Raw genomic sequence first — 20215 nt, 5'->3', positions numbered from 1 at the left:
TAAGCTCTGTGATCTTGAACAAGTCATTTAACTTGAGGTTAAATGACTTCTTAACTCCAATCGAAGTTTTCCAGGGGTGTTGGGAGGACAGGGCATGGAAAATACGGAGCATTTAATAAGACGCAGGTCACTAGAATATAAATTGTAGTACACGAAGTTCCCGGCCTACAGTGGGGTTCCATTCTGACGATTCCATTGTAACTCGGTCCTGACCTAAGTCAAATACCTCATTTTTTTCATTTTTATTGCCTTTTATTATCACTATCTATAAATCCAGCAGTGTTTTGAACAGTAAATCATAAAATTGAGCATCTGCAAGTGGATATCTCAGAATGAACATCAGAAAATGGTAACATCAGCAAATTACATGCTGCAACTTACTACCGATTAGATGTACCAAAACACACACACACACACACACACACACAAAGCCACACAACAGAAAAAAAAGGACAGTCCTAAGTGCACTTCATTGTAACTCGAGTATGTCATAAATTGGAGACTACCTGTAGTAACAAATCATGCTAGGCTTCCCTGTTAGTTCACATGACCTTCCTTCCCAAACCAAAGTGTTATTTCTTGAGGCTCCAGTCTGTAATCCACAACCAGAACTTAAGGACAGCAAAAACGTTTATTTGAAAAAATTACTATGTATTGAAAATATACATTAGAAATTATTACATACTTCCATAGCAGTCCCCTCCCCAACCACAAAAGTAGAAATATCTGCTTGCTATGCTAATGTCATAGGTAAAGTCATCCAAAAAGTAAAACATCATCAGTCTCCTTTCCTCATACATTAAAGCAGGGTGGGGGGTGGGGTCAGCTTGTATCTGCCTATCAATAGGAATTTAACAAGTTCCAGTCTTCCACAGCAAGACATACATATTTCTGCTTTGAAGACTGTGAAGAGTTATTCTGTTCCTTCTCTGGGTCCTCAAAGGCTCTCTTCTTGTTCTTTGACTCCTGGCACAAGGGAGTCTCCCGTTTCAACAATGGCCCATGGCAGTCTGGGGCTTTCTCTTTATAGAACTGGAGTTTCTCGGAAGAGTTCACGTGGGTGTCTGCCAGGGAGCACTTCACCGGGGTGTCTGTCAGAGACCGCTTCCCATCTGAAGAGTGACAGAGGGAAGGGCAATGAGTTTACTACACTGGCAAGGTAATGCTCGCACAAAGTCTAGAAAGATGATCCAAGGGAAGTGACAAAGGCTCAAACAGGGTGATGTTTGACTAATTTTATTCTGAGTGCCCTGTAATAATGATTTATGCTCCAGCAAAGGCTGAAGGCATGTGTTCACTCCGGAGTCTGACAAGCTTGCAATCAAATCCCAGATGTGCCACTCACAGGATAAGTGACCTTGTGTAAGTGACTTCCCTGAGACTCAGTTTTCTCATCTTTATAGGGATATAAAACCTATTTCATAAGGATGATGTAAAGATAAATGAGACAATGCATGAAAAGGGCTTAGCACACTGATCAGCACACAGTAGAAGTTCAATAAACATTAGCTGTTATCAACCAAAATCTGGACTTGCTGTCTTCTAAAAAGCTGAAAGCCAAATTTATGGTTCAATTTTAGCAAATAATACAACTTTATTCTATATTTTTTGGAATGCCTTGGATTATTCTGCTACATTTCCCCTTCACTTCAATTCTATCACCTAATTTCTTTTTATCTTCTGTACCCCATTCACTTTTGTGCCATCACAAATCCTTTTTGAAGCAAGATGGAATACAAAAAATAATTTTTAAAAGCTATTTTCCTAGTGCTGGTACTCAAAGTTAAGAGTGAACTTAACACACTAAGCTATGTTGAGGGAATACAAGTCTTGGTGGATGGTCATAAATAAATCAATACTATTATTCATTTTCCTAATTGAGTGAAGACAGGCTAACTGCTTTAAGGCTACAAAGAACCTAAAGGAAAAAAAACTCCAAGGAAAGGGAATTGCTTACAGAAGCGCTGAGCTGCCATCTGAGGCTCCGAGGTTTCTCGTGGCTTCACAGCTTCTGAAGTCACGCGTTCCCACTGCAGAACAATCTAAAACATATTTGAAGATTTGAATCCGTACAAAACTTCAAGCTTTTAATCTCAAGCCTTCCTTGTTCTCCCCAGCTGCCTCCCCATAAACACAAACCCCTGTTGAAGATTTTACTTAAGATGACTGGGTCTGGATTTTCTTTCCTAACGGAGGAGCTGGCTCAGAATATAAACATATTGGATGTATGTGTATCTGTAGGACTCAGAAGAATCTATAAAGCTGACTCCCTCTTCTATTTTCATCTCTATTCCAAGCTAAAAACAAACTGCAAATTCCTTAAAAATAAATACTAAAGTTAAAATCTGAATCCTAATACTTTTCACACATTCTAGACTCACTGTCATTGCCTCAAAATATACCATTCAAACTCTCGTACTTGTGTAAAATGCCTACCTTTCCATATTCTCTGAACACTTCCTAGTCAGTGTTCATTTTTTTTTTAAACTGTTACAAATGTATTATTATATTATAAGGCTACTGCAAATCCTTTTAGAAATTTGGCTGAGTATAAACTATATATAAATAAAGTAAAGGATCATTTCACATATACCACGAGTAACAAGAACTTTGGCATGCAACGAAATGATCATAAAAGAAGTCAAGAAAAACATTTTCACAACACAGAGTTTAAGAATACAGTTCTGGAGTTAGTTCTACCACCTACTGGACAGGGAACCCTTGGCAAGTGATTTTAATTTCTGAGTCTCATTTTCTTTGTCTGTAAAACAGGGGTTAATAATAGCACACATCTCAGAGGGCAGTTGTGAGGATTAAGTGAGATAATGTACATGAACGGCTTAGCACAGCATCTGGCACACAGAAAGCACTCAACAAATATCCCTTGTCAACCTGTCTATGATACCCTCCTGGTAATGGGAAATGAGGACAGATCTAAGAGAATACCAAGGTGGATTAACGTCTTAGAATCTGACAACTGAGTGGCTAATAGAGAAAATCTTTTTTCCCAATAACAGAAATAAGAACATCAATAGGAAAAGCTGTTTGGGGATGGGGAAAAAGAAAATGAGTTTGGTTCTACCCAAGCTGATTTCGAGGGGCCAGGCAGAGATCTAGGAATGGCAGTCTGATATCTGAGAGAAGTAAGGTGGAGTCATCCCTGCAGGACAGTTAAGACTTTGAGAACAGTGATGATCACCAGGGAAGTGAGCAGAGATGTAAGAGAGGAGGAGAAGAGGGGGTGAGGAATCAGCAAGAGCCAGAGAGAGAGGTCAGAAAGTTGGGGGAGAGCCAAGAGAGAGAACAAGAGAAAAAAGCATCAAGGAATGAGTGTTTAGATCAACTACTGCAGAAATGCCAAGGAGAGTAAAGAACGAGAAAAACATACTGGATTTGGCTTTTAAGAGATCACATGTCACCTTCAAAAGAACAATTTCAGTAGAGCAGTGGAGGCCAGAACTAGATTACAAGGGATTAAGAAGTAAGCAGGCAGTGAGGAGTAGGCGAGATAAGAATAGGAAACAATTCATGGCTGAGTTGGGGGTTAGGGAGGCATGCTGGATTAAGGGTAGCTTAAGCATGTTTGTACACAGAAAGAAAACAGTCAACAGAGGATGAGATTAAAGACGCAGGGGTGAGGCAAGGGCGGGGGGAACAATTACTAGTAAATTATCACAGATGAAACTAGAGGTCTCAGGAAATAGAACTGGTAAAAAGACAAAGGGGCTTATTACTGGAATACAAGTGGCACACCTGTTCACCACTGATGGAAGGGGAGTAGAGTACAGCTGAAGAAACGGAGAAATTCCAAGACAGAGATAGGGAAGAAAAGGGATCCCTGTTATATGGCCTTGTTTTTCTGGGTCACCAGCTAAGAACGAGGGCAGAAGGAGAAGGTAGGCAGCCTGAAACCATTTCAATAAGGGATCAACAGGAGATGGATAAGGCACTAGGGGCCCAGCTGAGGTTGGATGGCAAGACACTGCAGTGGGACCAATCAGCCTCCCTCAGGTCAGGCATCAGGTGTTTTACTTAATCCTCACCAAGTCCTGTGAGATAGGTCCTGGTTTCTGTATTTTACAGAAACTCTAAGTTGCTTTACATTGTACTATTGGGCTATTGAGCCAGGATCCCAAATTTAGGTCTCTTTTACTCCACAGCCTATGCTCTTTCCATCCTCCAAACTCTATCAAGCCTTTGTTTGACCATCCCCCACCTACCTCAAGTCCACTGGATGCATCTAGGACTCATTCAATGCTACAAACTTTGTCTGGCAACGTAATTATCTCATGAGTATGTTCTAGACCAACCTCGAAGTGCTACTGAAACAATGACTTACCAGTATCCCTTCTTCCTTACCTATCGAGAAGTGATGCTACAATTAGGCAGTTGGATGGGTCCACCATCATGCATTATGGCTTGGAGCCAAGAAGGGTCAGCATAAAATGGTTTGGTGGGTCTTCTAGCCATCTGAGAACCACTAGTTAAAGGTGCCTGAAGGACAAAGGCATCAGGCACAAGCAAGCAGACATCTACTGGCACTGTACGACTCAGTTACTCTGACTCCTACTTAAGTCTGTACTTTACTCAGTTGAGGAATACCATCCAGAAGACAAGGTAGAGTCAACGTAAATTTCAGTCAAGGGATAAAAATGGAAAGGCTCAATGAAACAACAAAAAAGCCATTTCCAGTTCTTCACTAAGGTTCTAAAAGGTAAGAAATTTACCCAAAAGAAAAGGAAGGGCTGGATTTGAACCCTTAACAGTGTGACTCTAGAGTTTATTCTCTTTCCAGTCTATAGGCACTGCTAAGACAATCTGTCCTTCTGAAGTTGGGCCATACTGCTTTTTTGCATAGCCGGAATTTACTGTTTTTTTCTGAGTCATCTGTAAGATGGCATTTTCTCCTAGGTCCAGTAAAAATGAAGCACAGTTTAAGGACTGCCACCTAATACCAACTCCTTAAATAGCTGGATCAAGTTACAGCCCATCAGTGTTTCTAATTTGACATGAAGATGACAACTCAGCCAAGAGATACCAAGAAGATAAAAGTTTGTTCAAAGTGTTGGACAATGAAAAGCCATAGTAACTGTAGGGGAAAGAAATGTGCAGTACCTGGTCAGCCCAGCCCTCTGTCTTGCAGTTACTGTGGTCAAATTCCTTCAAAGGCACCTTGGAGTGAATGAGGCCTATGTGGGTCTGGAGCTTGTGTTTGATGGCTTTGATGTCCTTGTGAGAGAGAGAGAGAGAGAATAGAAATACACAGCACACATTTGGTCAATTCTTACTTAGTTTTGGTAGAAAACAGAGATCACCATAAATACCACCCCTTTCTAAAGACACCCCTTAGCAGAAGCAAAATATCAAGTTGTAAGCTGAATATTCAGTTAAATCATAAATGATCTCTGTCAACTAAAAGAAAGTAACAAAAGTCTTACCTTGAGCCCTGTCCCAGAGATATCTAAGCAGTTTAGTTTTCTAAAAGAAAAGAGGTATCCAATTCCTGCATCTGTGATCTCAGGGTTGCCTAGATGTCAAAAACACAGGTAGCATTCCATTACAGTGTAATTGTTGCTAAAATGTCAACTATAAGTTCAGAAAAATCTAGGCAATGATACAATATAAAATATTTTCAGAATAAATTAACATAGGAAGAGCCACAATAGATGATCCTTAAGATCTTTTACAGCTCTAATGTTTGAGGATTTGAGGGGGGCCAGAAAAACAAATAAACCAGGTAGTTATCCCAAAGGGCCTAGTTTGGAACCACATGAAAACAGCATATGTAAACATGTATTAAAAATGTTCATCAGATTTTGTTCATGGCCGTTTCACCTCAAAAGTAAAAGCGTTTGTTTATTTTAAAAAGATTTTTAAGGGTATTTCGACACAGAGACTATCACTACTCTTAACTTGCATTTTTTTTTCAGACTATTTTCTTACATATTACCTTTTCACATCAGAGAGTATTATATTGAGCACTGAATTCTCGAGGTTATAAACACAGTGCCTAGCACACTGTGGATGCTCAAACAGTATTTGTTGAATGAATACATTTCCCTGCGAGCTAGGAAGGGCATTCATTATTACCTTCATTTTACAGAGGCCAAAACCAAGGCTCAGAGAGGCTAAACTACTTGCCTAAGAGCACACAGCTGCAAGTAAAAGTAGCAAAGTAAGGATGGTCCTCCAACTTCAAAACCCTGCTCCTTCTATTCTCTCAACACCATGCCAACCTGCCATATATTCAATGGATGTTCAGTTAAATCATAAATGGTCTCTATCAACTTTCTACCATTAGAGTCAATATCTGGTTAATCCTGAGGAAGCTATGGCCATTATAGACTTATCTAGGTTTTTATTGCGCAAATACCAATAAAGATACCTAGCTAACAGACACCATGGATCAGAGACTTAAACAAGTCAAATGTCCTTTACATATGCAGTGAGTATGATGAAAGGCTGCCCGGTGTGCACATGCTATAGCTGAGTAACATGGATGAATCTATAAGGGCTTTCCCTATCCCACAGGTGGCAGTGTGCCAGGAAAGGCATCTGGCCAGAAGTTAAGGCATCTGACTCTAGTCCTGCTCTGTCACTAACTTGCTTAGGCACCTAGGAAAGTCCTCTTCCCTCAGTTTTATCACCTTTAAATGTAGAGGAAGAACCAGATAATCTCTAAGGCCATTCCAACAGTGATAATCTATAACATCTAATAAAACTTACAAGATAAGTCTAACAATGTCAGATTTTCAAGGCCTCTTTTCATCACTCGAACTGGTGCTGTCATTTTCCGCACCCCGGCATCGGATAAACAATTATCCTTCAAGTGGAGTTGAGTTACACTAGGGAAACAAAGTCCATAAATTACTTAAAGAGAGTTTGAGAACATGCTTTCAAAAACTTCATTTAAAAATATAAAATATCTTCTATTCCCTGGAATTTAATACTCAATGTATTTAACAGAGTTAAAGGTCCTGTGGTGCTATTTCAGTTACTAAGTGATAGTTAACAGGGATCCAAGTGTCATGTAGTACTAACCTCTGATGGCAGAGGGCAGTAAAGGTGTATGGTCGAATGAGGTAAATAGGGACTTCATTAAGGGAATAAACATCCCTCGTTTAACACAAAAGTTACACTCCTGACAAACTGTGTGAAAATCCAACAATGTTCTGAATATGTCAGAGAATCTGCTAAAGAACACCTATAGAATTCCTTGTGCAAAGCAAACACTCCTCTAATTTTAATCAGCTTTCCAAATCTAGACTTTCAGACTGGGTTATAAGGTATACTCATAACCCAATCCATCCGGCTAACCTGAAACTGGTGTGCTAACGTGCTGCCCCTCACACAACAAGAGATCTGAGACTTGCTGCTAACCTAACACAAAAATACCTTTGTATGGGGCAGTGTGTAGGTGTCACTGTCAGAGGCAGGCCCCCGGTAGCAGGCTAGACCCAGGTTTGCAATGCTGTTATCCTTCTGGGTGTTAATGAAACCACAAAGGAATCCATCTGCCCTCCTCTCTGCTGGCTGGACTGAGTAACCTGAAATCAGTAGGACTATGTGTGAATGGTATGAACTGGGCCATTTCTTGAAATCACAGGTCTTGAAAGGGACTTATTTGGCTGTCTTTAGTAATTCAATTTCTTTATAATTTATAGTTCACTGATAAAACAGAAAATCCTAATGACTGTGAAAAACTATATAGCTTCTCACCTATTGCTAGAAAGGGCTGAACAAATAAAGAACAAAATCATTTTCCAAACCAGGTAACTTCAAGTACTACATGTTGATAGAAAGCTCGTTTAGAAAAGAAAACCAGCTGACTGACTTTCCTAAGAGTTATCCAGTCTACATTGCTTGTACCAAATAAATGGAGCTTGAAAATGTTTCAGGAAAAAAAAAAATTGCAAATAAACATAGAATTGGAAAGTTATCAGCATTCCTTCCGGCGATCCCTTCGGAACAGTCCCTTATGTAATAATAAAACAATTCATTTACAAATGATGGCAGGTCAATACCTAGATAGTGCCTCATTGGTGAGATGTTCTAGAAGTTCGTGTTCATCTCCAAGCTTGCAACAGGAAAGATCCAAGCAGGTCAGCTCCCGGAAAGACTTTATCTCCTCAAGTTTTTCTGAAATCACCAGATATCTGTGGAGCGTGGAGAACAATCAACAGCTTTTCTTCTTTCTTTTTTTAAAACATTACCATTTGTGGCTTGGTGCCAGCAGTCAACATCCCATTAGGCCAAAAAAAGTATTATGTAATACTCGGACTTCACTGATTAACTATCTGGACACGGGTTGAACCAGGGTGCAACACCAGTCTGAGTACCTGCCCTCTCACTGTGCTTGTTATTCTGCTAACTTCACTCCAAAAGTATGTGTAGCATGACTGCTACAAGGACTCACTTTAGTCTACATGGTTATTAAGACAAACCTGTGAGCCTCAGCAACTTAATTACATTGGAGCAGCTTGCCAAATTGTTATCAGGAAGCATCAGGAAGGCCTCTGGAGAACCAAAGGAGCTCAAACAGGCATTCCACAGCCCCTCCACCCTGCCTTTTATTTTGTTCATCTATTTCAGAAGGGGTCAGTGATAAGAAACAAAACAGGTTTAGGTGTGACAGGAAACAGAAGAGAATCCTAACAGCGGAACTGACTTGAGCATGTCTTTCTCATCCACTTTTCCCCTTGGATGTCTAGAGGCTTCCACAGCAAGATGATGTGCTAGGATCAGTGGGGTTATACTTAAAAAAGTTTACAGTTCCCTTCTGTCAGCAGGATAATAATTGCCAAAAACCGGGTGGAACAATCACAGGACAAAAGCAGAATTTAATCTCTTTTCTTCCTACTTGCAAACAAAGTAAGATGTACTCAAACTGATCACGGGCCTGACTGCCAGGTACAGATGGCTTGAGGCACTGAAACCCCATTTAAACTGCAGAACCTGAGCTGCCTGGGCAGAGCTCAGCTGGGTACACAAATGAGCCTTATTTACTCAGATGTATTTTAATTGCACTGCAAGTAAAGCTGCTGTTTTCCATCTTCCAATCACAGAGTTGAAGTGGGTTAATGGGGATTTGGGGGATCACCAGCAATCAGAGAAAGGAAAATATACATCCTTTGATCAAGTAACCAAAATATTTTTTGTAGTTCTGAAACAAGGGTTATCTGCAAAGCACATAACAGCATGTACCATGATTAAAGAACACTACAAAAATCAAGGCTGAGAAAGCATCATGCAAGGCCACAGGCATTACTAGATGCTGATCCAAGACATAATCAAAGCTTCGGTCTTGCTTGCAACTAGTGTTCCAGCTTTCCTCTTAAAGAGTTCAGAACAGTATAGTGGAGAACCACAGAAAGAGCAAAGACATATCTTATTATCAGACAAAAGTGAGTTTGGATTCTAACAGCCCTTATTATTTGTGATTGTAAAAAAGTTACTTAGCCTCTCTGAGCCTCAAAAATAGGATTGATGACTACTTTTCAGGATTATTAAGAAAATCAGCATCAATATTCAAAAAGTATATGGCACCTGATAGGCCTTCATGAGATGGCAGCTATTACTATTATTTCAGTTACACAGCGTGATATTTTAAGGAAAACACAGCTGCCTCCCTGAGGTCATCAGTGGGATTAAAAATCACTAGGGTTTCAACACAAGGGAGGAGAGTTTTGTAGGGTTAGAGCCCAGTACCAAGGACACTGGCTTCTTTTGGCAGGCAGCTTTGTGACCCAATCCCAAGAGAGCAAGTGCCTGTACTTACCCAAATATCTTACTTTCAATTATTTTCTCAAGCTTTGGGCTTGGGCTATTTCCCTTTGATCTGAACTTCTTCATGCCAGTAATACCTTTTGTTGCTACAGCTTCATCCCTGGGTTGCAAGGGCAACCCCAAATCTCCTGCCCTCTTCCTATTTTCCTCTGGGAACTTAAAAGGAGAAGGAAGGTTTCTGATCACAACTGAAAGTCTTTAACTCTCTCATCTGAATAAGAGAAAAATCTGGAATTGTTGCAATAAAATATATAAGCCAAAAGATTATGTTAAAAACCTTCCTTACATTTTCTGATTATAAAAGTAATACCTGTTCATTAGAGGAAAAAATCAAGAAGATATGGAAAAGTATAAAGAAAATTAAACACTACTTCAATCCCATTTTCTAGATAATGACTACATTTTGGTACCTTTCTCTTTTTTCTTTCTATACATATATGCAATATATGTACACATACAGTTTAACAAAATTGGTATCATATAACACATATAATTTTAATCTTTATCAAGAAAATTTCACATTTTAAATAATGTTTCAATGTTATCTTAACAGTTATAGGTCATCATACAAAAAAAGTGTCGTAGAGTCAATTCTGACTCACAGCGATCCTACAAGACAGAAAAGAACTGTTTCCAAGCAGCAGCTGGTAGATTTGAACTGCTGACCTTTTGGTTAGCAGCCAAGTTCTTAACCACTGTGCCACCAGGGCTCCTCATTCTACAGATGTATCATAATTTGCTTAATCAATCCTCTATTGTTGGACATTTATAGTTTTCAGATTTTCATGATTACAAATGGTACTACTAGATCACCCTTGTATAAAAATATTTGTTCCCATCCTTGATCATTTTAATAGAATAGATTCTTAAAAGTGGAATTAATGGATCAAACAAATGGTATGGATGTTTTTACAGTTCTTGGTACATGCTGCCAAACAGCTTTCCCAAAATGTTACACTAATTCATGTGCTCATCAAATGTGCATGAAAACGCTGTTCTCATCACAATCTGACCAATGCCACTGAACAGTCTGCATTCATCACAAATGGTGTTTACGTAGCATTTTCAACAGCAAGGGAAATGCTTAAACTACAATGGTAGCTGGGAAAAGAAAAAGGCAGAATACAAAGTTAGAGTATATTCCCAAATGTGTAAAAATACATCTTTGAACAGGGATGGATTACCCAGTAAGCAACATATACACAGGCTTACTAATCTGCAGTGCACAATTTCATCTGTTTTTCACCACATCATTGACTTGGTAAAACCCACGTGAAACTGCGCACTACAGATTAGTAAATAAACACAATTTAGCCCGTGTGTTCCTTGCTTACTATAAGCCCCTGAGCACCCTGTTTGCAGTCCTGGTGGTGCAGTGGTTCAGAGGTCCGCTATAATCAAAAGGGCAGCAGTTCAAATCTACCAGTTGCTCCTTAGAAACCCTACGGGGCAGTTCTACTCTGTCCTACAGGGCCACTGAGCTGGAACTGACCTGTCAGCATCGAGTTTTGGTTTTGGGTACCTTGCTTACTGGTTAATCAGCCTGCCTTTGAAAATGATTACCACGAATGGTTGGATTATGAATGTTTTTGTATTAGTTTTTTCTATTTCCCAAATAGCATACATTGCTTTTACAAAACAAAAAAATTTCAAAACAAGGTATGTCATAATTCTGTTTTTAATTTTTCTACAATAACTACAAATAACTTGAATAAAAAATGGAGTGAAATGTATTTATACATTTGTTACAATGAAATGCTGCTTGATTTTTTCACTTAGGCAAGGTAATTTTTTTCCTTTCTACCAGCATCAACTCCAAGCCCAGCCATGGCTGAAAGCACAGCACAGAGACAGAGCTTTCAGAAGGAGCCTGCTCAGTTCATGAGTCCACAGTTCTGTTCTTTTCTGCACATGCTTATGTCTTTTCTTTTTAAAGTACGTGGTTTGGCATGGGGTGAAACCATTAACTGAGCAAATTAAATAAAGATTGCTTGTTTTTATTTTTTTAAGCATATGAACTTACCATCCTTAGCCTATGTTTTCTAGTACGACTTTCTCTTTTATTACATGCTTTTTGTTTAGCCTTGTCATAATGGTCGTATTCACTGCGCATCTTGGTAGCGACCTGCCTTTCTAATCACAAAACATTTAATAAGTGGCATACCATACAGCCATTAAAAAAAAAAACCCTACAAGTATTGATGATAAATGACTTTCAAATTGTGTAAAGAAGCAAGGTATGTAACACTATATGTAAGTGTGTTGCCATTTGCATAAAGGAGAGGACTAGGTATCTCTGGTTTTTCTTTTTATCTTTGCAGAGATAGCTGCTGTGGGGAAAGAAAACAGGAGATAAGACAGGAGGGAGGATTTTGTTTCACTTTATATTCTTTTGTGTTTACATCTGAATTGTTTACCATGTACACTTGTGTTATTTTTTAAAGTTCTTTTTTTTAAATTAATAAACCCTTTTTTTTCACACTGTGGTAGAATAAAATTTCTAAATAAATAAAAGTATATGAGCAAAGGCAAGTCACAAGAGAAAACATCCGCTTTGTTACAAGACAGACCTTGGTGTTGGAACCTTATCTGAAATTTTCCAAACTTCAGGATACTCAAAATTTTAACCGCTCATTCTTTTAAGGTTGCTTTTCATCTAATGCTTAGTAAAAAAAAAAAAAAAAAATCTAGTTTTTTTTTTTTTTTTTTAAGTATCTAGTGGTCTGAAAACTGAAACGAAGCCAAGATCTCTGCATTCTGAACTTCACATCTCCCAGAACATACCAAGAGATATTTAGCAGATCACCTCTTATCTTTCCTACTTTCTCCTACTAGGAAAGTTGGCAGAAGAAAATTTCCTATCTAATGGAGGAACTGTAGGGATTAACTTTTCCTTGCAAAGTGTTTTCAATATAAAGCTAAGTGCTATATGATTTTTCTCAAAATGGCCTGCCACTTTAAAAAAAAAAAGTACCAGGACCATTCTGTGTTTAGAAGTTCTAAATTGAAACACTATTTGATGAAGGGTCCACTAAGCCCCAGAGCTTGACAGAATTAACATACCCAATGAAATACTTAACATCCTAATCAGAACACCCACCTGTTTCGCAAACACAGGGAGCAAAGCACCAGACTTCCATAGGCCTCAGTGAATTTCTGTAAAGCCCTCAGCCCTGCACCTGGCTGTGTGAATTTCTGTCTGGCTTCAGCAGCAGAGAACAGCTTTTCAGCAATCTGCTCAGGGAAGCCAATAAGGGAATCGATGTGATCAACATTGTCAGAGATGAAGCCCAGGACGAGGCTGAAGAGGGTTTTGGCAGAGTACCGAAGATTCCCCTCCCGGGTATATGTGAAGATGAAATGATCTGTCTTCTCTTTCTGAGCAGTATCATCTTCCCTGTTCATGCAAAGCTCCACAGAAAAGCCTTTGGGAAACAGTCTGAAAGGCCTTGGCTTCTGCAGGCTACTCCTGACGCCATCCAGGGCCAGATTGACCATGTGCAGCTGCCCGTTTTCTCGCACGTAGATGGGCCCTGGGTCCAGGCGGTTTTCTGAGTTGAGGTAGTAAGACATTGCCTTGGTTACAACTGTAAAAGCAAGGCACATGGGAAATGAATCCAATTAAAATGCCATTTGTAACATGTAACTTCATCTAGCTGTGCCCAGAGTTTTATGAGCCTACCAGGCAGGCCCTGTGGCTGGCTTGGTTTTGAAAGTCGAGCACACTAGTCACCTGTGAACTTTGGCACTGGAGGTTGCCTCTTCTATTGCCTCTGCCTAGAATGCCCTTTCCTACCCTCCCCCTTTCCTTGTCTACCTAGTAAACTCCTATTCATCTTTCAAACCAAAAAACCTGTTGCCACTGAGTCGATTCTGACTCATAGCGACCCCACGTGTTACAGAGTAGAACTGCTCCAAGTGTTTAGTTGGCTGTAATCCTGCAGAAGCAAATTGCCAGGCCCTTCTTCCATGGTGCCGCCAAGTGGGTTCCAACCGCCAACCTTTAGGTCAGCAGGCAAGCGCAAACTATTTGTGCCAGGCAGGAACCTATATTCATCTTCAAAATCCCACTCAAATCTCATTTCTAAAACTCAAGATGTAGGCAAAGATTCATCCTCAAGAAAATTCATGGCAGCAAAGTGTGTATTAGTAGAACAACTGGAAATAACCTAAATGTCCAACAAAAGGGGTGTTATTAAATAAACTGTCATACTCTGATACCATGGAATGTTATGCACCCATTAAAACTGCAGAATTTTTATTAATTTATAAGTTACAAATAGTACATGTAGCATTTACCGTTTCTGTTTTTTAAACGTTTACGCACAAAACAAAGACTACAAATAACTTACTTCCTAGCTAGGCACCTTCCATACACTTTTGTTGCACCTGGCTCACTGTTTTGCTACTGATTTGTTTCTGGGCTTGCCTTTCCCCTGGTTTGAGCTCCAGGAGAGGAATCATGTTGAATTCATCCAGACACCCTAACACAGTGCTCTGGCATGTAACAGTCCCGAGCAGAAGTCCCTAAAGTATACTTTTTGCTAAACTTTACAAAGACCACAAGCAACAGGGTTTTTTGGATCTACAAATAAAGACCTCCATCACAAGAGCTAAATAAAAGCTATTTTAAGGCATCTAAGGCACTTTTAGGGTAAGGCAAAAACAAAAAATGGCTGGTTATTTCTGCAATCATGTTAGTGCCCAAGCACTAACGGGAATAAATACTCATTTTTCTGAGTAACTGTGAGATTCCAAAATACACAAGGAATTGCTATACTAAATAAAATGAAGATATTTGATTATTACTTCCACAACAATTTAAAGAGAGAAGAGAATAAAATTTAAAATACAGGTGAAAAAGCTGGTACTACTCCTAAAAGATGCTGGTTGACTACTTTTAGAGTGATCCCTCTCAGCTTCTTCGGCATCAATGCAAGGCCAGGATGTGGCTCTGATGCTACTTAAGAATGTCAGCAAACAATTAAGTCGGTGATCAAAAATGCTGAGTCTCTGAAGATCAAACAACGATCCTGTTTGTGGGAATCAGTACTACCCATGTTTCTCCCAAGGATAATTATGCGTATAAAAGGCACATCAGAAAACAGGGCCCTGCCAAGCCCTAGAGCCTTACCGTTTCCTGCTCATCCCCTTATGCCCTACTCTCTGGTTGTGCCATAACATCCAGGTAAGTTTGACAAGTTCTCTTGCCCTGCTGGCCTTTGCCTATTCTGCTCCCTTTGGCTGAAATACCCTTCTCTGCCTCCTTGACCTAATTCCTACTTATCCGTAACTCGGATCAATCATCATCCCTCTCCTGGGAAACCTTCCCTAACCCCTGCCCCAGTGCATGCCTGTCTGGTTCTCCCAGAGTACCCAGCATCTCCTTCCACATGCACTTAGCATCACGTACTATGTCTGTTAAGTTGTCAATGTTCCCAGAGCTGTGAAGGCAAGGCACTTATTTGATTTCTCTTTCTTTCCCAGTCTAGCATAGTGCCTAGTACAGAGTACATTCTCAACAGTTACACGCTGAACTGAACGAAAGGAAGGATGAGACCTCAAAGGGACAGACACTGTGCTCAGAGCTGCAGGGCCTACAGATACTGTTGCTAGGAGCCAGCTCCTCCTTCAGGCAACAGCTGCAGGCTCCTCCCCCCACTTGCCAGACCCCTCTGCGGGATGGCAGAAGCAAAGCAGATGATGGGAGTACAGTACTACTGGTACTGGGGGGGTGGGTACACAACCTGTCACAACACCAGCTCTTATAACCCATACTCTTCTCTTGCCACTGTTCAGTGCCTGCTGCTAAGGAGATACCTCACCTAATCTAAGTAAGAAGGAGTAAGCATCTGGCCCCTTCAGCCTCATAGAGCTTAATCTTGAAGAGATGAGCAGATCTCCTTTGGTCTTTATCCCTGTAATTGGACATTTAGAGGCCTATTCTAACTTTAGATCAGAAATACGGCACCAGGCAAGGCCCTAAAAAGGAACGACTTGATTTTAATACTCGAGTAGAAAGGTAAATTCTATGGAAAATAACATATTATAATAGATCAGCTCACTGTAAGCTCCCTGAGTGATAGAATAGGGTCTGCCCACCTGTATTATCCCTAAGCCTTACTTCACCCCCAAATAGTGCCTTTTACAAACTTTGGAGTAAAATGGACAAATGGATGGGTGGATAGATTAATGACCACTGTGGACGAAAATCAAAAAAGTTTGATTCCATCCAGCAGACGGCACAAGCAGTTTGGGTTCAGAGAAAGGACTCCCATCTAGGCTGCCCAAAATCCTGGAAGCTTCTGCTTCCAGGGATCATTTTCAAAAAAGACACAGTTCTAGCTATATTTTATCTTTAGATTACTCATCATATGCTATTTCTCTTTCTAAATGATGGAAAAAAAAAAATCCAGTATTTCCTGAAAAGTAAACCCACATTATCTGTCCAGAAACCCAAGGCCTCTCCATTCTTCAATTATGACAGAAAGTTGAGGAAGTGACCTTGGTTCAGGGAATCCTGGTGACCTTCCACTACTAAACGTGTACATCCTGCATTCTCCAATAAGGAGCTTCTGGAGAGTTCAGAGATATTATAAAATGATCTAAGAATTAATGTTTAAACCCTTCAAGGTTAAGAACTATAAAGACAAGAGAATTCCACACAAACTTTGTACTTGGCTTCTTGTGCCCCTGGCTATTGTACAGGGTGGTCTATTGTAAATGAAACCCTCAGAGACAGAGCCTGTTCTGTAGCATGGTATAAAGCTCCAGACAACCTGGAAAATTAAAATAATTAATATCTGCATGAATAACACTGTCCTTATAGATCTGATTAAGCTACATTATACATTGGATCAACAGTGTAATATGGGCATTCTGATAGTCTACCAGCCTCTAGAGAGAGGCAGTTTTGTAATCCACGTAACAGCACAGAAAAATATTACAATAGTCCATGTTCTATTATTTGGTCACCACAAATGAGCCACAGTTACCACAAAGTATGTCATCTCATCAAGTGAGTAAGATACAACCTTACTGCATTTAACAACTCTGTTCTCTCCAGCCTCCTTGAACAAGAGACGAAATAAAATAATTGATAACTAAACATGATAATTTTTTAGACTCTGAAGCCAGTTTACCAAGCAAAAAGCGTAACTACCCCTGTCAGATGCTGGTTGGGAGTGGACAGGAAACAGGATTAAAGTTGTAAGCTGAGTGCATGACTAACTTGAAGGGAAACAGAAGAAAGCACTTAACTTTAGCAGGTGTCTTAGCTAGTGCTGCTGTAACAGAAATACAACTGGGTGGCTTTAACAAACAAATTTATTTTCTCAAGGTTCAGGAGACTAGAAGTTCAAAAACAGAATGTCAGCTCTAGGGGAAGGCTTTCGCTCTCTGTTGGCTCTGGAGGAAGGTCCTTGTCTCTTCTGAGCTTCTGCTCCTGGGCAATCTTCATGTAGCCTGGCATCTCTATTCCCCCAACTCATCTTGCTAACTTGCGTTTTCTCTCTTTTATATCTCCAAAGAAATTGACTGAAGACACAACCTACGCCTCCCTTATTAACATAATAATCTAATCCCAAAGGGGACTATAACTACGGGCATAGAGGTTTGGATTTACAACACAAATTTTGGGGGGACACAATTCAATCCATAACAGTAGATAAAGTAAGTTAATAATTCCCTATAAGCAAATTATAGCAATGATAATGATGGTATGATAGCCACCACTTATTAAACACAGTTGTCAAGCACTGTGGTAGGTACAGTATAAAATGATCTCATATAATCCTCAACAATCCTAAAAGGTCACGATTGCCATTTAATAGATGAAGATGCTCAGAAAGTAATTTAGTTAAGGACACAGAGCTAATAAGTGGCAGAGCCAGAATTTAATTTCAAGGCTTTATCATTCCAAAGGAGCCCTGGTGATTGGCCTCTAACCAAAAAGTCAGCAGTTCGAATCCACCAACCGCTCGGTGGAAACCCCATGGGGCAGTTCTACTCTGTCCTATATGGTCACTATGAGTCAGAATCGACTCAATGGCAACAGGTTTGTTTTTTTTTTTTATCATTCCAAAAAGGGCTCCCTGGGTGGCAGACTACTAGCAGAAAGGGTGGTGGTTTGAAACCAACCAGAGATGTCTAGGAAGACAGGCCTGGCGATCTTCTTCCAAAAGGTCACAGCCCTGAAAACCCTATGCAGCAGTTCTACTCTGCACATATGGGGTCACATGAGTTGGAACTGACTGGACAGCAACTAACAACAACAGCATTATTCCAAAGCTTCAGCTTTTTCCACTAAACGATGCTGTCTCTCTAGAATAAAAATATGACATTGGCTTTAAGGATAAAAAAATGTGAAAAATGAATCTCACCCTCCTGTTTGGTACTCACTGGTCCAAATTAAAAGGAGGTAAAGGGCAGGGGGCCTAAAAAAAACTACAGTGGGCATCTGAAGAAAGGGTTGGTGGGGGCAGAACCAGGGCAGTGCTACAATGAGGCCTCCCTTCTTCCCTCTGCCAGGGCAGAAATGAGCCACATCCATACACCAGGCCTGTCAACCCATGGCCTTCATGCCAAGACTCAGACACCACTGGTTTAGTCGAAAACGCAATATTAGTGACACAATTTCTAACATAAAAACTTGTACAGAAATGAGTTTTAAACTTCCAACGACCAACTAAGAATCTACCTTTATTGTTCTTTGTATCACCACCATTACTGAATTTTCAACTCTTCTCACTAATTATTTTTTATCTACAATGTGCGCTTTCCTACCTCCCTTATCTATATTCTTTCTTCTCCCAAGTTCCAGGTCACACCACACCCAGTTCCCTACTTCCCAATCTCTCCCACATCTTTACACTCTTCACACTTTATCCACCTGCCAACTCTAGAGCCTCTCACAGGAAATCCAATTCTCACACCAAAAAAAATCCCAGCCCCTCCCTCCCTCCACTCCCAGCTTCCCTGCTCTCACTTCTTAAACTTCACACCCTTCCAATCCTTCCATGCCAGCTCAGAAATGTGGCTCCCTGTCCGCTACACCCAATCCCACGGCCTCTCCTTCCCTCCCCAACCATTCCACCCCCACCCCACTCTAGCCCCCAGGCATCTTCCTCTCTTTCCTTCACCATCTACTCTTCCCTTCCTCCCACTCTCTGGCCTTCCCTCCCCCCACAATCCCAATCTTTCCAGTCCTTTCGCTGTCTTCTGTACTCAACCTTCAAAATCCCCTTCCTTGACCGCTTCACTTTCCCCAACTTCACAACCCGAAGCCCCAACTTCTTACTTCCTTACCCCCAAGACCCCACCCTTTCGCCTAATCCAATCTTAGCTTCTTTCCTCCCTACACCCCTCAAATCCCACTCCCTCCCTCCCTCACCATTACTGCAATGTTCCTTGCTCACCTCAGGTCCCATGCACGTCCCTCCCGGAGTCCAGCCAAGCTAACCCGACCCTTCTCCCACTCAGGCCCCGAACCCCAATTCTCATAGGCCACTGTCCTCTTGCACCCTGACCCCACCCTTAAACCCAGCTCCCACACCCCTATTTCCTCACCCTCACACCCCTCTGCCAACCCCCACGCCGATTCTCTCGCCCTCGCAGATCCCTTACGCCTTCCCCTCCCCCCTCCCCCATCCCCACGCCCCTCCCCCGCCCCCACACGCAGTCCCCGGCTCCGTGAGCGGCCCTGCCCGCGGCCGCCACCTACCTGTGCCCCTGCCTGGGGCAGCGAGCTGCAGCTCCTCTGTGGCGGCTCCCTCCTCCCGCGGCGCGGCTGAGGGGGAAGCGGCTTGGAGACCCGGGCACAAAGCTAGGGAGGGTGGGACCAAGAGAGAGTGGAACGAGGGAGGGGGCTGGGGGCGACCTAGCGCCGTGGGACCGCGGGACCGGCGGGGGCCCAGGGAGGGCAGGGCAGGGGAGGCGCGCTTGCGCGGGTCCCGGCATGAGGGGCGGGGCCGGGCCTGGAGGCGGGGCCGGGGCCAGGGCAGGCGACCTGAGGGCGGGGGACTCGGGTCCGGGAGAGGTGGGGACTGCGCGTGCGTGATCAAGTGAGTGCGAATCCCCTGGGTCCTCTGGGCCGCTGGGATAGAGCTGGGCTGGGGGAGGGTAGGCAGCGCGCGTCCAGGCTTTTGCCAGGGGAAAGGCCCTTGGGCGCGACTGGGAACCTGGGCCCGCTTAGTAGAGAAGAATAAGGTGGAGGGGGGGGTGGCGGGGGAGGGGCCGGCGGGGCGGGGTGCAAGGAAGTGCCTGGAGCGGAGAACTCCGTCTAAGGCGTAGGGGGCGGAGCCAGGGAGCTCGGGTGCGCCGCGCAAGGCGGGGCGGGGCGTAAGAGAGACGTCGAGCTGGGACGGTCGGTGAACTGGGGGCTATAAGGGAGGCCCGGGCGAACGGGTTGGAGGGCCGGGGTTGGGCAGGC

General features: G+C 42.0%; 2 protein-coding genes across 5 annotated transcripts in view; one reads left to right on the top strand and one right to left on the bottom strand.

Moving 5' to 3' along the window:
* Window positions 1–815: 815 nt before the first annotated feature.
* On the bottom strand, window positions 816–19701 carry LRRC42 (leucine rich repeat containing 42). The gene is made up of 8 exons (XM_064282005.1): window positions 19508–19701; window positions 12887–13373; window positions 8025–8156; window positions 6727–6845; window positions 5439–5527; window positions 5116–5229; window positions 1958–2042; window positions 816–1112 (listed from the first exon to the last, which is right to left on the bottom strand). Exons 2-8 carry the CDS (start codon window positions 13357–13359, stop codon window positions 841–843), a joined length of 1284 nt encoding a protein of 427 aa, XP_064138075.1. The 5' UTR covers window positions 13360–13373; window positions 19508–19701; the 3' UTR covers window positions 816–840.
* Window positions 19702–19798: 97 nt separating this feature from the next.
* Window positions 19799–20215, top strand: part of IFT25 (intraflagellar transport 25) — a 34068-nt gene continuing 33651 nt past the window's right edge. Inside the window, exon 1 of one of the 4 annotated variants that reach the window (XM_064282002.1) lies at window positions 19799–19847. The gene's annotated coding sequence lies outside the window, so the exon portion shown is untranslated. Of the gene's footprint in view, window positions 19848–20091; window positions 20150–20215 lie in introns of those variants that run through there. The other 3 variants (XM_064282000.1, XM_003411067.4, XM_023549563.2) reach the window with 3 other exon arrangements.

The sequence above is a fragment of the Loxodonta africana genome, chromosome 3 (assembly GCF_030014295.1).
Source record: "Loxodonta africana isolate mLoxAfr1 chromosome 3, mLoxAfr1.hap2, whole genome shotgun sequence".
Lineage (NCBI taxonomy): Eukaryota > Metazoa > Chordata > Mammalia > Proboscidea > Elephantidae > Loxodonta > Loxodonta africana.
Note: the sequence above shows the minus strand (reverse complement) of the source record. Positions and strands in the feature narration are given on the sequence as shown.

What these genes read in the sequence shown, in the direction of transcription:
- LRRC42 (XM_064282005.1), bottom strand. Translation starts at nt 13,359, where the DNA reads ATGTCTTACTACCTCAACTCAGAAAACCGCCTGGACCCAGGGCCCATC. An exon ending in GACATTGTTAGACTTATCTT is followed by an intron (nt 5,528 to 6,726) that starts GTAAGTTTTATT and finishes TTTGACATCTAG; the next exon opens with GCAACCCTGAGATCACAGAT. An exon ending in CAGAGGGCTGGGCTGACCAG is followed by an intron (nt 2,043 to 5,115) that starts GTACTGCACATT and finishes AATATGTTTTAG; the next exon opens with ATTGTTCTGCAGTGGGAACG.